The 16,062-nt window shown below is 40.7% G+C and overlaps 3 protein-coding genes across 3 annotated transcripts; 2 read left to right on the top strand and 1 right to left on the bottom strand.

Moving 5' to 3' along the window:
- Positions 1 to 304: 304 nt before the first annotated feature.
- On the top strand, positions 305 to 4,453 carry LOC104414749 (ATP sulfurylase 1, chloroplastic; the record flags this gene model as incomplete). Its single annotated transcript, XM_010025916.3, is given in 6 exon segments — positions 305 to 374; positions 377 to 707; positions 2,455 to 2,860; positions 3,473 to 3,733; positions 3,880 to 3,966; positions 4,310 to 4,453. Coding segments are annotated over 6 exon segments (1,293 nt in total), but the record flags the coding sequence as incomplete, so codon positions are not given.
- A 3,189-nt stretch (positions 4,454 to 7,642) lies between these two features.
- Positions 7,643 to 12,433, top strand: LOC104414748. Its single transcript, XM_010025915.3, has 7 exons — positions 7,643 to 7,833; positions 7,964 to 8,023; positions 8,112 to 8,309; positions 8,512 to 8,688; positions 9,255 to 9,431; positions 10,021 to 10,197; positions 10,347 to 12,433. The coding sequence occupies exons 2-7, from the start codon at positions 7,981 to 7,983 to the stop codon at positions 12,086 to 12,088; spliced, it is 2,514 nt and encodes an 837-aa protein (XP_010024217.1). The 5' UTR covers positions 7,643 to 7,833; positions 7,964 to 7,980; the 3' UTR covers positions 12,089 to 12,433.
- A 1,525-nt stretch (positions 12,434 to 13,958) lies between these two features.
- On the bottom strand, positions 13,959 to 15,234 carry LOC104414747 (calmodulin-like protein 11). Its single transcript, XM_010025914.3, has 4 exons — positions 15,100 to 15,234; positions 14,811 to 14,971; positions 14,596 to 14,679; positions 13,959 to 14,271 (listed from the first exon to the last, which is right to left on the bottom strand). Exons 1-4 carry the CDS (start codon positions 15,173 to 15,175, stop codon positions 14,134 to 14,136), a joined length of 459 nt encoding a protein of 152 aa, XP_010024216.1. The 5' UTR covers positions 15,176 to 15,234; the 3' UTR covers positions 13,959 to 14,133.
- Between the last annotated feature and the right edge of the window lie 828 nt (positions 15,235 to 16,062).

The following is a 16,062-nucleotide window of genomic DNA, read 5'->3' as shown; positions in this document are numbered from 1 at the left end:
ACCCATCCTTCTCCACCATCTTTCCCCCAATTTTCATTGTCTTTTTCATATCAAATTCTTTCATTTTTACTGCCTGAGATTTTGTCCCCTTTGTTTAATTTATTGGGTTGGTCCCTGAATCATTGATGGTGATCCACTACCCCGCATAAAGCCCAAGCCTCCACCGAAAAAATTTGATCTTGACCTTGCCCCCATTTCAATCATGGCTTCCATGGCCGCCGCCTCCTTCGCCGCCCCCGCCGCCGCCGCCCACCGCCTCCGCCGCCGCCCGCCGCGCCTCCCCTGAGCACCCATTTGGCCCCGCCCGCCGCCGCCGCGCGTCCGCCACCGCCCGGGGCTCCGGGTGCGGTCGGCGCTGATCGAGCCGGACGGGGGCGGCTGGCGGAGCTGGTGGTGGAGGAGCCGCTGCGGCGGGCGCGGGCGCGGGAGAGCCTGGAGCTGCCGCGGGTGAAGCTGTCGCGGATCGACCTCGAGTGGGTCCACGTGCTGAGCGAGGGGTGGGCCAGCCCGCTCCGCGGGTTCATGCGCGAGTCCGAGTTCCTCCAAACTCTTCATTTCAACGCCCTCCGTCTCGACGACGGTTCGGTCGTGAACATGTCCGTGCCGATCGTGCTGGCCGTCGACGACGCCGACCGGCACCGCATCGGCGAGTCCCGGAAGGTCGCTCTCTTCGACGCCGACGACAACCCCGTCGCCATCCTCAGCGAGTGAGTGGGCTTCTTTCGTTTCATAAGCATAGCTTTGCTGTTTTCTTGAATTTGGTTCGTCCTTCTTTTGACTAGATTTTGAAGTTGTTATAGTGAGAATATCATATGCATGAGCTTCTCATCGCTTCTTTTTTCTGAGCATTATCATTACATTAGTACTGTTAATGTAGACTTTGTGGTGGTATGGCTCTGTTTGAGATTGGAATTTTTTGGCACTTTCGTGAAGAGTTTTTAGGTGAATAATGGATAATGGGGTTTTTGTAATTTGCTAGTGATTGATGGGTTTTTAGTTGAAGAGTTTTGGGGCTTTGAGAAGTTGAAAAGCTAAATTGGTGGTGGTTTTTGGATCATGAAAATTGGAAGTTTATTTAGATGCAGGGACATATGTTTGTCCTGTTGCTCATCTCATGCTGTGCCGAGTTGATGAGGCCGGCCTTTGGAAGGGTCCGATTGGTGGAAGTTTACTTGATGTACAGGAACTCACGGTATCTGTACAAGTGAGAATATAGAAATCGGATTGCAGGACTAATTAGGAAAAAATGGATATTCATGATGCTGATGCAGATTAAGAAAGAATAGATGATTCGGTGACGCTGTCATGTACAATGACCTCCTGTCTGTGGATGTGAAATTGCCTTTGAAAGAAATAATACCCTGCTCGAGACGACTCTGTTGACATGGTATATTTTTTAATGTTACGTCGAATCAGGACCAATAAATTGCTTGTTTTGCGTCGACTCCGTCGATGGTACTTCAGGACCATGATTGAGAGCCGTCCGATTTGATTAGTCGTTGGGCAAATGAATTTTCGCAAACATCTTCTGTAGGCTTTGCATAAACAATCGTTTTAATTGGAGTGTTGGAAAATCAGGCTACTTCCCTCAAATCCCCCCCACTCTCTCTCTCAATATAGTATATATGTGTCTAGTTCCTAATATATATACTTTTACGTATATGAGTATAAGATAGATGTTCGACCGAAGAAAAGAAATATAACATAGAAAATATGCATCTGTAAGATATTTTTTTCCCTTATGCCTGCTTATAAAATATAACAGAGTCATTGCTATATAAAAATGTTGGAACATGTTTGTCATGAACTTGGACAGAAAACAGTCCAAGTGCCTCCTTGTTAGGTGACCAAGTTCAGATATCCAATTCAGCTCGCCGGCATGGGCTTTTCACCGAAAGTCTTGGAAATTTGGCTCTCCACTAAATATAGTATGCCTCCACGTGTACTTGGTGTTGACTTTGAGATGAACATCTTAAACCGTCGAAAATTGCTTCAGCTGGGCAGACGATTGAAATCGAAGCACAACTTCGGGGTGATTGACTTGAGCTCACTAAGGGCTTTGGCTTCTTCATACCTCCCTCCATTTTTGTTAGTTATAGTGATCCTGATCATCGGCTTAGCTAAATAAGAAACTCTGTGTGTAGGACCTTCCAAACATCCTTGTAACGGATCTTGACTAAATGACTCATGATGTATGGTTGGTGGAATCCACTTTTGACAATATCACAGGATATCTTTCATCGACCGGAACATTTGAATAGTCTTGTTTGCCTGCATTTTTCTCATTGGCATTTTGCATTTTGATCGATGGGCTGCTATGAGCTTATGACTCTTTGCCGCAACTGCTAGAATCGATATTTTGTGATTCTTAATATCTCCATTGTAGCATGCCATGTCTTTGAGTTTTCTCATTCCAGATTGGATATATTTTCTCACTCTGATGCGTCATTTCAGCATTGAGATATACAAGCACCCTAAAGAAGAACGGATTGCGAGGACATGGGGAACCACTGCGTCGGGTCTGCCATATGTCGAAGAAGCCATAACCAATGCAGGGAACTGGTTGATTGGGGGCGACTTAGAGGTGTTGGAACCGATCAAGTACAATGATGGTCTAGATCGATTCCGACTCTCACCCGCAGCTCTCCGCGAGGAATTCACTCGGCGGAATGCAGATGCGGTGTTTGCTTTCCAGCTAAGGAACCCAGTCCACAATGGGCATGCCCTATTGATGACTGACACACGCCGTCGGCTTCTTGAGATGGGCTACAAGAATCCCATCCTTCTTCTTCATCCCCTGGGAGGCTTCACAAAGGCTGATGATGTTCCCCTTAGCTGGCGAATGAAGCAACATGAGAAGGTACTTTGTAGTTGATAAAGAATTAGTTGAGTGCAAAACTGTATTCTTTAAAAGCTTAGAATCCTTAGAAAATGATGGATGATATAATTTAATCCATGTTGTTTTCAGTGGATGTGTAGATACATAGATGACTGTTGCCTTTTTTGTTATCTCGACAACTTACCATTTCTGCTTGAAAAAACAAGTCATCGTGCTGATAATTCTCCTTGATGGAGGATAATCATCTCTATTAGTTCTTTAGAGAAGAAAAATGGACTTAAAAATAACATACTCTGCATTTTCGTTCAACAAAGAGTTCAAGCAAAATTAAAAAGGGTTGAATGAGTTACATGTTGTTCATGCTGGGGTTATTGCATACATGAATGAGTCAAAATGCTTATAAGAGGCGGGTGAGTTTTAACGTTTGTAATTTCCTTCACTGACTTTCTCTCCACTGCGGATGGAAAAGATGAATTGTCGTCATGGTTACATTATAATTGCAATGACAGCCTGATTCAGTTTTCTCACGTCCTCTCATTCTTGCTACTGATTTGGTTCCCTTGGCCAAAACATCACAACTCCATTGAGATTTCTGGGAACATGCTCTAACACTAGGCAAACATGCCTGCACAGGTGCTTGAGGATGGTGTTCTTGATCCTGAGACAACTGTTGTCTCAATATTCCCTTCCCCGATGCACTATGCTGGCCCAACTGAGGTGCAGTGGCACGCAAAGGCTAGGATCAATGCTGGGGCTAACTTCTATATTGTCGGTCGAGACCCGGCTGGTATGGGCCATCCACTTGAGAAACGAGACTTGTATGATGCTGACCATGGGAAGAAGGTGTTGAGCATGGCTCCTGGACTGGAGAGGCTAAACATTCTCCCATTTAAGGTAATTAAACCTGCTTGCATACTGATGTCCTTGAGCTGTATTTGTGATCTTTTGGAGATATGGAGTTTCCTTGTTTTTGCTGTCATTGTTGATTCCTACTCTGTGTGTTTATATTGCTGACGACAATCGGTTTTATTGACTTTCAGGTTGCTGCTTATGACAAAACACAAGGGAAAATGGCCTTTTTTGATCCTTCTAGGCCCCAAGATTTCCTCTTCATTTCAGGCACCAAGGTATCTTTCATACCCATGAACCGATAAAGATGGACTTTTATCATTTCTGTTTCATAAAATAGTTAATATGTCATAACTGGGGCAAGAAAGAAGATCTATATACTTGATGGATATATATGGGATGATAAACCCATCAATTCAACTGTAGATATGTTTGTCCTCGATCAGCAGTGATTATGGAAATATTTTCTTTAAACTAAATTTTGATGTAAGTATAATCTCTCAGATGATAATCCTACAGTTAACAGCGGTTCACAAAACTGTCTATAAAAAGAGGGTCCTTACATTATTTTCGCTCTCGTCCGTTAGAAATTGTACTTACATGGCTTGCTTCCATCCTCAGATGCGAACACTCGCGAAGAACAAAGAGAACCCTCCTGATGGCTTCATGTGCCCCGGTGGGTGGGAAGTGTTGGTCGACTACTATGACAGCCTGGCACCTGCAGACAACGGCAAAGTCCCCGAAGCTGTTCCAGCTTAAGACACGACTTGCTGTATGATTATGCACTAGATTTGTTTGGAAGAAACCTAAAAACTCGACTCCTGGGTGCTCCAGATCCAAGAGTCACGCGTCTGACTTCTCGAAATAAAAACCAAGCAGGTCACTGGTACAGCTATGCAAAGACTTGCTTGGAATCGTTATTGGGAGTGCTCGTTGTTGCGTGCATGCGAGCCCGTTTGTAACATATGGTGTTGGTGTTTAATGAAGTGCGCAGATGGTGTCTTGTGTATTTCCGTTTCTTGTTATTTTGGGTTGGGGCAGGTACCCGAATGGCCCCGCTTATGTGGAACTTTATCGAAGTACTGGATTCGCTCTCATTTCACATGGCGCCATCAATCAAAGGATCATCGCGTTTTGGGCATAGAGCATCACTCATAGCCTATTTTTAGGCTAGTTTAGGAAAAAGCATAGAAGTGGTACAGCGGATTGTTACGTTGATAGTTTCTATTTGCTTAGATGAGTGAATTCCAGGACCAGAGTAGATGTGTCCTTTTTGCCCCCAACATGTAGTTTGAATCCATCATAACACGATAACTAGACTCGTCAAACAGTAGGGTGGGTTGGTTCATAATGGTCTGACCAAAATGATTCATTTAACTCGTTTCGACCTATTTTTACGTAATGTAAATCCAGTGACTAACATTTGACCCGATTTATATTATTAAAATACTTTTATATGTAACTAGATTTACAAAATTTCATAGCCAAATCGGCGTGAAGGTTAGTAAGTGATCGATGAAGTGAAGACGAAAGAGAATAAAAAGAGTCATAAAAATGGAGATAAGAGAGATTGAAAAAAGTTATAAGCATGGATTGCGTTCAAGGGTTTGTTCATTTCATAAAAAATATAGTGTTTCTGAAAAATATTTTCTAAAAACCAAGAAAATGATAATATTTTTTGGTATTTGGGTTGAAATTTGAGAATTGAGTGGAGAATATTTTTTACTGTTCTTATTTGATTTGATTTTTTGGAAAAAAAAATTATCAATTTTTTTATTGGCCAAAAATATTTAATTTTAATTTATTTTAAAAAATGAACTTTTCCTTTGCTGCTGTGTACCTTGACGATGGCTGGTTGCCTTGCGATTGACCAAGACATGGATCACCGGATTTTGTGAGCTCAAGCTTCGTCGAGGCCGATGAGCTCACAACTCGCCCAATCCCCCTTGCTCTTGCCAGATTTGGCCTTGGGTAAGGCGAATCCTCGCCTACCTCACCATAGGCTGGCGAGGAGCTCATTGGCCCGTGGCGAGGCTAGAGTTGGCCTATGGCCGGTTGTCAGCGGCCGTCGTGGCTAGCGATTGGCCAAGGAAGATGAAAAAGAAAAGGTAAGAAAAAGAAGAAAAATTAAAAACTCAAAATTTCAAAAAAAAAAGAAAAAAAAAGGAAAAAGAAAACATAAAAATAAAAGGAAAACGTGTTTGGTGAAAGAATATAAGATGAAATAAGTGAAATGGAAAATATTTTCCTAGAAAGTGTTTTTTCAATAGCGAAAAACATTTTTCTTGATTTGTTCATTTTTTGTGAGACAAATGCTGGAAAATTCAGAAAATATTTTTCGGAAGTTATTTTCCGTAAAACGAATTGAGCCTAAGTAAATTGAGCCTAAGTCATTTATGACTTATATATCACTCATATTGTTTTTAAACTTATTTATGACTCATATAGTCAAATATAACTAACCCATTTAACACTTAATAAATGGGTTTATGACCCATTTTAATGGAGCTATATAACGCTCATAAACTAGCAAGGAGAGAAATTAGGCTTTCCATATTGAAGCATTGCAGCAGGCCCGAAAAAGGCAGCTTGGGTCCAGTAATTGTTCCCTGACGACCAGTCCCTCTTTCTGAGCTGTCGTAACGTTTTTAGCACAAGAGGGTTATGCACAGTAGCATATTGCCAATGCATCCGACTTAGATCAGCTACTAACAACCAGTAATGAGATCCCATCGAAGATTGAGTCCAATTTCGAAGACTGGAGTTGATTTGCCGTCTTTGTATCTGATGTTGGGCACGAAAAGGGCATGCCCTTCTTGGCATACTCCTTATATCTGTAATGAGTACTTCTGCAGTGCTCAGGTGAACCGAGTGACCGTGTACGATTGGAATCTTGCAGTGAACACTTGAAACTCACCCCAAAAAGCCTTTTGATGTTTGCTATGGAATTCCTGCCTGACTGAAAGCTTTAGCTCCTTGAATCCACATTTCAACAGTAAAATGACTGCTCTTTCAAGTTGCCGCAAAATCGATCGGATGAACTCAGGGAGAATCTGGTCCTGATGGAGGTAAAATGGTGTCATCATTTAGAGTGTTTAATTTAATGTGCGAAGCAAAGTACTGTAGGGACTCAATCCAGACTAATAAATAAGAAGAATATTGGGAGGGTCCAGTTAAACTTTTCTCTTTAACAAATTGAGCCTTTTCCAATAGCAAATCACTGTTATGATGAGCTAAAGCATCGGATCTAGCGGCCCTGCATTCAGAACTGAGGCTTTACCACCAAGAAATCTTGAACAGAAGACCCACCATTTCAGGGCCAGATCAGGGGAATGATTTCTCATACCCCATTGACAGCTAAAAAAGCACTGTATAGCCTATACATTAATCTCCCACTCCCGTATTAAAAAGCTTCCTTGTTCTCTACTTTACCTATGGAAATGTTTTCCGACCACTCAAAGATAAGATATAATGGACTAATTGATTATCATATTAGTGTTATTGTATAGCAAAATGCTTCAATTATGTGCAGCCACAAGATTCTTCCAGTTTTTGGGGGGCTCATATGGACCAGCTTTATTGTCTGAATACCAGAAATTATGTCCAAAACATGTCTCTTTAAATCCGTTTACATAATGCGAACTTGCTGTACACAAAAGTTTTAGTGAGCCTGAATTCGAGTGATAATACCACATAAACTTTCTTTGAACGTGGTGTCTATGGGCCAAAAGTAGGGGGCTACTCAGACTGAGAGTTGCCTGGATATTCCCCTTGAAAAAAGTTGGCAGGGACACAATGATATGCCCAGGCCAAAGTTAGAATGCAAAAGGCAATACCAACCTGATGAATCTGAACCTTTTAATTAAGTTAACGATGCCTTGGTGGATGCCTAGCATCTAATGATTCATCATCTAGGGCGTGTCAATATCAGAGAAGGTGCGGAGAGTAAAAAAGGAAGGCGGCAATATACGATGCTTTTGGCAGTTTCATCAGCTCAGCTGTCGGGTGACCCAAATTGAGGCTTATCTTTTAAGCAAACATTAGTGTAGCTGCCACTTTAATAAACTCAGTCGGTTTCATAAGAAATGAAGATGTCCTCAAAGCTCCACGGCTATTCACATGCGATTATCATTATCGACTTAATGGTAGGAAGTTCATATGGTCTGATTGAAGTTGGAAAAAGTTCTTTTTTTATTTTTATCAAGAACCTACAATTGGAAATATTCCACTCATCTGGTTGCCTGTTACACTAAACCATCTTAGTTTATATTGCAGGATATCGGGAATTGAACATGGGGAATGAGATGGGCAACAACAACACATCTTCTCTCAAAGGTATTATGTCGATGTTTAGCTCTTTATGTCGTGTACCTTCTGTGTTCATGCATTGACTATATTCACTTAAATCATTTACCTTCCACAGAAGCTGAGGAGGAGAGAGTGAGGGTCAATGCTCCAAATGGATCTTTACACGAGACTGTCAAGGAAAATGATGTGAAAGGAGATCATCTGATTGCAGAAGATGACAGCAAGGAGTCCGATGAAAAAGCTGAAGACTTGGCTTTCCACTGTGCAATCGCAGGAGATAATCATGTCGACCAATTGATTACAAGTGAAGAAAGTAATTACTAGTTTCTGTAGTACTTACAGTTGAAAATTCTGTTGTGATAATTGTCTCTCGGGCAAATTACACAGGATAATCCTCGCTCGAAACATCAGGAATGGGATGTATTTTATCATTCCTAGTCTATATTACATTGGTTAAGCCAATTATTTTCTCCTCAGTGAAGATTTAAAACCTGCAGTTTGAACCTTTGTTACAGACCCTCAAGTTCTTTCTCAAGTCACGCATGAAGTAAATGAAGGAGATAGACATGTAGAAGACCAGCCACGACTTTCGCCAGTGAATCTGGAGGATACAGAGCCTTCAATGGAATCAGATGTGGGCGAGTGTGAGAAAAGTGACAGTCAGCTAAATATTGAGGCAGCTGATATAGAAGGTTAGTAATGTGATCTACTGGTTTAGCAGCACCATAATAGCTACTTCACTTCCCATGTGAAACTAGCTTCGAATTAATTGTATTCCATTAAAAAGTAGGAGTATGGGACTAGACTTACAGTCTCACTAGCTTATCGCTCACTAATTCAATAGTTGAAAACGGAGAAACAAATAGCAGTCTTACTGTCTTGGGTGATTTGGAAACTCAAGCATCTGAGTGAGTTAAAACTGATCCACTTGGATTAGATCAGGTCAATGTTAGTACGTCGTTGTCAGATGCATGTGGATTGGAAGTATCAAGAGAGGATTTTCTAGGATCACCTTCAGCATTCCTAGCTGAGGGCAATGATCCAATGCTAGAGGTCAAAACAATCAATATCAGGTGAAAAATGTAATTACTAGTTTCTGTAGTACTCACAGTTGAAAAGTTCTGTTGCGATAATTGTCTCTCAGGCAAATTACACGGGATAATCCTCGCTTGGAACATCAGGAATGAGATGTATTTTATCATTCTTAGTCTATGTTACATTGGTTAAGCCAAACTAACAGTTTGAACCTTTGTTACAGACCCTCAAGTTCTTTCTCGAGCTACGGATGAAGTAAATGAAGGAGATAGACATGTAGAAGACCAGCCAGAACTTTCATCGGTGAATCTGGATGATACAGACCCTTCAGTGGAATCAGATGTGGGCAAGCATGACAAAAGCGACAGTCAGCTAAATATTGAGGCAGCTAATATAGAAGGTTAGTAATGTGATCTACTAGTTTAGCAGCACCATAATAGCTACTTCTCTTCCCATGTGGGAAACTAGCTTTAATTGTATTCCATTAAAAAGTAGGGAGTATAGGACTAGACTCACAGTCTCACTAGCTTATCGCTCACTAATTTAACAGTTGAAAACCGAGAAACAAATTGCAGTCTTACTGTGTTGGGTGATTCGGAAACTCAAACATCTGAGGAAGTTAAAACTGATCCACTTGGACTAGATAAGGTTGATGTTGGCACGTTGGCATCAGATGCGTGTGGATCGGAAGTATCAAGAGAGGTTTTTTTAGGATCACCTTCAATTCCTAGCTGAGAGCAATGATCCAATGCTAAAGATCAAAATAATTGATATCAGGTGAAAAAAGTAATTACTAGTTTCTGTGGTACTTATAGTTGAAAAGTACTGTTGTGATCATTGTCTCTCAGGCAAATTATGCAGGATAATCCTCGCTCGAAACATCAAGAATGGGATGTATTTTATCATTCTTAGTCCATGTTACATTGGTTAAGCCAACTATTTTCTTCTCAGTGAAGTTTTAAAACCTATAATTTGAACCTTTGTTACAGACCCTCAACTTCTTTCTCAAGCCACGTATGAAGTAAATGAAGGAGATCGCTATGTAGAAGACCGGCCAGAAGTTTTGTTGCTGAATTCGGAGGACACAGAGCCTTCAATGGAATCAGATGTGGGCAAGCGTGACAAAAGTGACAGTCAGCTAAATATTGAGGCAGCTAGTATAGAAGGTTAGTAATGTGATCTACTAGTTTAGCAGCACCATAATAGCTTCTTCACTTCCCATGTGCGAAACTAGCTTTTATTGTATTACATTAATAAGTAGGAGTATGGGACTAGACTCACAGTCTCACTAGCTTATGGCTTACTAATTCAACAGTTGAAAACGGAGAAACAAATTCCAGTCTTACTGTATTGGGTGATTTGGAAACTCAAACGTCTGAGGGAGTTAAAACTGATCCACTTGGATTAGATAAGGTCGATGTTAGCATGTTGGTGTCAGATGCATGTGGATTGGAAGTATCAAGAGAGGACTTTCTAGGATCACCTTCAACATTCCCAGCTGGGGGCAATACGTCGGTGTCAGATGCATGTGGATCGGAAGTATCAGGAGAGGACTTTGTAGGATCACCTTCAACATTCTTAGCTGAGGGCAATGATCCAACACAAGGGATCGAAATACCAAGCGGCATGAATGTTACTTTCCTCTCCAATGCCGACTTTGAATGTACACACTTAAAATTGGAACAAGAACAAGTGGAAGGTGATAAAGCATCCAATGTTGAGGTGGTAATGATGAACAATGAAAATCGATCAGAAGACAGAACGGAATCAAACTTTCTGAATTTTGGTCATGAAGAAAAACTCAATGAGGCGACCACGGTAAGTGGTTCCACATTGCAATCTGAAGATTCTGTGGCAGATCACTCCCCATACTCTCATCCAGAAGTTTCGGAGCTCGAGGACCAAAGTAGTCTTGTCATGGAAGAAATTGAGTTCACAAGCAGTACACCCGTGAATGAAAATAACATCAAGTGTGATGATGGCTTTGGTGGGCATTCTGATGAACTGTGGAACATTCAACCTGAACAGGCTGAGGCAAAGGATGTCTCTGAAATGGTTGTTGGACTTGAAACCATAACTGATGATGTAGGAAACACAGTTGAGGTGCCTTTGGATTGCCCAAGTGCTGAGGAATGTAAAGTCAAGGTGACTGATGTTGCAGAAAATGGTTTTCAGGATGAGATATGTGCCAAGGCATCCAAGGACTTTCATGAGTACATGGAAGGAGAAGACTGTTCCATGCCAATTTCGGTAGAGCCAGAAGCTGGAGATACCAATCGTGACGAGAATGACCCGGCTGAAAAGGAAATGATAGAAGACAAACGTGTTGAAACAGAGCTTTCACAGGCCATTGTAGATGATACAAGCAGAAAAGATATCATGAAACAATTCATCCCAGTACATTCTCCACATATCCGAGAGTCTCTCTCGTCCTTTGACTACCCTGTAATGATTGCGCATCCTGTATCAGAGACCAAAGCTTCAGGGGATCAATGCAACAGTAAATCACAACAGTGCCAAATGCCTCTGACTCCTGGTGGCAATACCAAACTGGAGAAGATTTCCGGTAGCCTAAGCACGGAATTGAAGTCTTACAATGACACAAACATCCATCCTCAGCTGCAGAAATTTCCTAGCTTTGATTTTGATCTCCTTAATGGGTCGAGGAACGAAGAGTCAGATCAGACGCCGCTGCTCTTCCCCGATAGAAGCACATTCAGGAGTATGTCAATGAAAGGTCGTTGTGATCGAGCCGAGCAAAGGGAGTGTTTGGAAGAGAAGACTGTTTGGATTGACAGAAGCGATTCAGAGAGATCGAAAACCCCATTTCTAGGCTTGTCAAAGAAAGAACAAGAAGATGATGAAAAGCAAGAAGCCTATCTTGTTGCCACTCCCCAGAAACAAGTGGTCATAGAAGCTGACACTAAGGCAAGCAAGGCAATGTGGGTGGTTCCTACGGAAGAAGTTGGATCAACCTCTCCGAAAGGTAAAGAGAAGAGGAAGTTCAGGTCCTCCCTCTTTGGCAACTGCATGTGCTGTGCAACTGTCATCAACTGATGATTCATTCACCATTATGACAAAAAAAAGAAAAAAAAAAGCAAGCTTTTTGGGGATTTCCATTACTCGATTGTTTTTACTTTGTTCTGGGGGGATTTTTATTTTTATTTTTTCAGTTTACGGAGAAACAGTAAAATCAGAGATACGAGGATTGTGAAGAGAGGGTGTTCAAGTTCGTTGGTTGGTCAGTATTTGGGATAAACCAATGGACAGTGAGTGTTGCAACAATGGAAAGTTGCAAGTTTCTCTTTTTTTTTTGGGTTAATTTCATTTTCCTTCCTTGTTATGGGTAAAATCTCTTGTGGTATCTAAAGCAGGTATAAGTTGATATAACTCTTTGTCTTCTGTGAATGTATTGCTTTTACTTTTTAAGAAATTGGAAAAGTTGGAGATATTGTAATAAGTCTCCTGTAAGATTGACAAAAAAGTTTAGCTTTCTTAGTTGCATCATGCAAAGGTCCTACAATTGACTCACGAACTAATAATAGGAAGAAGCTGTAAACACAAAATTACTGAACTAGATAAAGAAGCTTTAAACGCAAGATGTTTTCCAGAAATTCGCAAGCTACTAGCTATCTTTTCAAGGCATGGATGCTACACCATCTTTAACCAAAACTTTAATGCTCGACCTTCTCAACATCATCAATATAGAAGAGAAAGTGACTTTTTAATGTGAACCAAACCAGAACTTCCAGATTCCTATTCCTACTCTCATGTCGAGGCATGAGGGCGAGAAAGAGACAAGAGATCACAAAATCATTATTGTGAACCAGAACGTAAAAGCGTTCGAAGATGACTGTTTCCTGTATGAGGCTTCCGAGACAAAACTTCGTGGGTAAGTCTCTTGTTTCAAGTACATCTCTCTCGCACAAAACATTAGTTTGGTCAGAGTCCAAAATTTTGACCAGATGTCGAAGAAGTTTCTCCATCTTACGTGAAACTGAAGGAGTCTTGATGTTAATTTTATTCATCCATTCAAAGATGGACCTTCCGCACATGATGTTTGCTTGTGCTATATTGACAGATTTCTTTAAATAACGAACCAACGAGCTTTGTATTACCTAGTTAATGAAGGCTCAAGCCATTCAAGATTCAAGACCCTGTGAATCTATAGTTGGTCTCATTGAAAGAACTCCAAACAGACTATTACACGTGTTTTTGGTATGATTTTTGACTTTGTCTACCTGCTAAAGAATTTTATGACTACATGCAGAGAATTTTTTTTCCCCCTTTGGTTTTTATCTTGAGTCTGTCACGTAATATTCTAAGACTTCCCATGCTTGGATCATCGGTCAACTAACGCGTGACATCATAGGTCATAGATTGTCATGTTGAACAAATTTGCTCTTGACAACATCTCCATATTATTGATCAAAGCTAGTATTAGGAAAGATTTTGTGGGCATCTGTTTAGATGCAGATTCGGTCCCGATCTATTCATGTCGATTTCAGGATATGTTTTGAGAGTTTTAATTTGGCGAGTATTGAGTAATCCGCATAGGGCCCATCCTAAGCTTAAGCTTTTGATGGCTTTGGGCCATTCTAGTGCCGTGTCCTTGTAACCTTTTGCAACAGGACTTCGACAGATTTACCGTGGACCATTTTCTAACTTTCCAAATCTTCTGGGCGACGACACAACACTTCCGGCTTTATTAGTATCGTCCACTCCTAGATTTCTTTTATTCACTTTAGCTGTTTCCTTTATCAATTGCCACAAGTTCATACCTAAATTTTCCTTTTATTTGTTCGGCAATAAAAATCGCTCAAAATTTAATTGACATAAGAACAAAATTACGTTCACTTTACAATCATTATAAAAGAGCAGAAGAAAGAAAAGAAAAAAGATGTCTATGATTTTGCATTAGAAATGGAAGAATGTACAAAAGATCAACGAGATGGATCAGAAGAAGCATGTTAAACTCCTATGATAGGTACACAAATTGAAAGGAGAAAAAAATGGCAAATGCAATTTTTACAGGGTAGTGACGATTTTATTTTCTTTTTTATTTCCTGCAAATTGCAATTTTGGATAAAGGAATCAAGAACTCATCCAGTGGTGCTCATCAACTTCACAAATTCTTCAAAATCAACTTGACCATCACCATCCAAGTCTGCCTCACTTATCATCTGCTGCGCTTCTTCCTCTGTCAGCTTCTCCCCTAAGTTGATCATCACATGCCTCAACTGCCAAAGAGAAACAAAATTATTAACCAAAACTGCCTTCTAATTTTTCTGAGTTAAGAAGGGTCATTTTCATGCACAAACTGAAGAACTTTCTGGAATTGGTGATGTTCTTTTGAATGGTGATGAGTGATGACAAAGTATGACAAACAACACATTTGAATCGAATCAGGTGAATCCCACGCGAGAATTTGAGAGTTGGTTGAGTGCATGTTGAGTGCACATGCAAGGTTATCTACATCCTCACTTGGATTAAATAAATGCATTTGGATGACGTACAGCGAGAAATCAAGACATTGTATATGCAGGAGATAAAATTGAGCTCACCTCACTAGGAGATATGTAACCATCCTGATCCTTGTCAAAGACCTTGAAAGCCTCCTTGAGCTCCTCCTCCTCATCAGTGGCCTCCTAATACACATCCACAGTCAATGAGAACGTTTCAGACTCATGGAACATTAGATTGAGATCATATGATTGCATGTTCAATCATAGGTATCAAGAAGAGGGCTAGCTCTTTGCATTTTTTTGTGTGTTTTAACCTTGATGTCATGAGCCATCAACCCCATGAACTTTGCAAACTCAATCACCCCGTTGCCATCAGCAGCGGTGGCCTTGTCAATCATGTCCTGCAGTTCTTTCTTGGAGAGGCTATGGTCTAACGATTTAATAATCGTCGCAAATTCTTCGAACGTCATGCAACCTGCAAATTTACATCCATAAGGACTGCTCATGAATAAAAGAAGTTGCTGGCAAATAAAGTCATTGAAGGGCTTGAAGTTTCAATCAATACAAGAGATGGAAAATGTGCAGGACTAAAGTAACGCTCACCATAACCATCCTCGTCAAATAGACAGAAAGTTTCTTGGAACTCAAGAATCTGTTCTTTTGTCAGTTCGCCAACCATACTCACGTTTCTGGTCTGGACAGAACACTTACCAATCTTCAGAGAGAGAGAGAGAGAGAGAGAGAGAGAGAGAGAGAATAGGAAAATAAATTGTACACGCCCAGGCCCACATTGGGTTGGTTTATATATGTGAAAGTCAATGAAAACGTAAGTGTATTGGGGAATTCATGCTGCATTCGTTGATGAAACAGATGTCAAACTTGACAATATTTCGTTTCGGGAATCGAGGCAATGGCTAGGCATAAAAAAACTCACCGTCTCTCTCTGACCATGATGACAGCTCCTTTAACGCGGACTTTGTCACCTGAAAAAGCAGTTGGAAAGAATGTGTTATTTAAAAGTCTTTGAATGTAATGAACATAAGAAAATCAACATCAATGATCTCGATATATTTCAATTGTACTCGTGTCTGAATTTTCAAACCCCTTCTATTGAAAACATTTACTTTTCTATGGATTGCGGATAGAATGAAATGGGGAATTCAAAGAAATATTTGGATGAATGTTTGATTGTAGACTGATGTGAACATCGAGCCATATCGAGAAGGTGGTGTTAGGGACCCATTGTCTATTCCTATTTGTTCGATTACTCGAGCGCGGGTCAAGCAATTCAAGCTCCTATTTGTTCGATTACTTAAGCGCGGGCCAAGCAATTCTAGCTGTTGGCGTTATGGTTCGTGATCTTTGGCGTGAAGATGACTTTGGATCAAATCTTGAAGAATCTTGGAAATCTTGGCGCAATTTGATTATCTGGTCACCAAATATTTGATAAAGTCAAATATGAATATTCTTCTTGTTTAGGAATATTCTAAAATGACACATTAGATTTTTAGGGTTTGTGTTGGGCTAAAAAACAAAAGATTTGCCAAATTTCTTTTGGAGATATAT

This window comes from Eucalyptus grandis, chromosome 8 (genome assembly GCF_016545825.1).
Source record: "Eucalyptus grandis isolate ANBG69807.140 chromosome 8, ASM1654582v1, whole genome shotgun sequence".
In the NCBI taxonomy this organism is placed as follows: Eukaryota; Viridiplantae; Streptophyta; class Magnoliopsida; order Myrtales; family Myrtaceae; genus Eucalyptus; species Eucalyptus grandis.
The sequence above is the reverse complement of the archived record's forward strand: the minus strand, read 5'-3'. Positions and strand labels throughout refer to the sequence as shown.

Bases quoted from the DNA above. Each gene is read 5' to 3' on its own strand.
- LOC104414748 (XM_010025915.3), top strand. From the start codon at position 7,981: ATGGGGAATGAGATGGGCAACAACAACACATCTTCTCTCAAAG. The intron at 8,689-9,254 runs GTTAGTAATGTG...CCTTTGTTACAG, and splicing joins TGAGGCAGCTGATATAGAAG to ACCCTCAAGTTCTTTCTCGA. The intron at 10,198-10,346 runs GTTAGTAATGTG...CTAATTCAACAG, and splicing joins TGAGGCAGCTAGTATAGAAG to TTGAAAACGGAGAAACAAAT.
- LOC104414747 (XM_010025914.3), bottom strand. From the start codon at position 15,175: ATGGTTGGCGAACTGACAAAAGAACAGATTCTTGAGTTCCAAGAAACT. The intron at 14,972-15,099 runs GTGAGCGTTACT...GTAAATTTGCAG, and splicing joins ATTTGACGAGGATGGTTATG to GTTGCATGACGTTCGAAGAA. The intron at 14,680-14,810 runs GTTAAAACACAC...GATGTGTATTAG, and splicing joins TGATGGCTCATGACATCAAG to GAGGCCACTGATGAGGAGGA.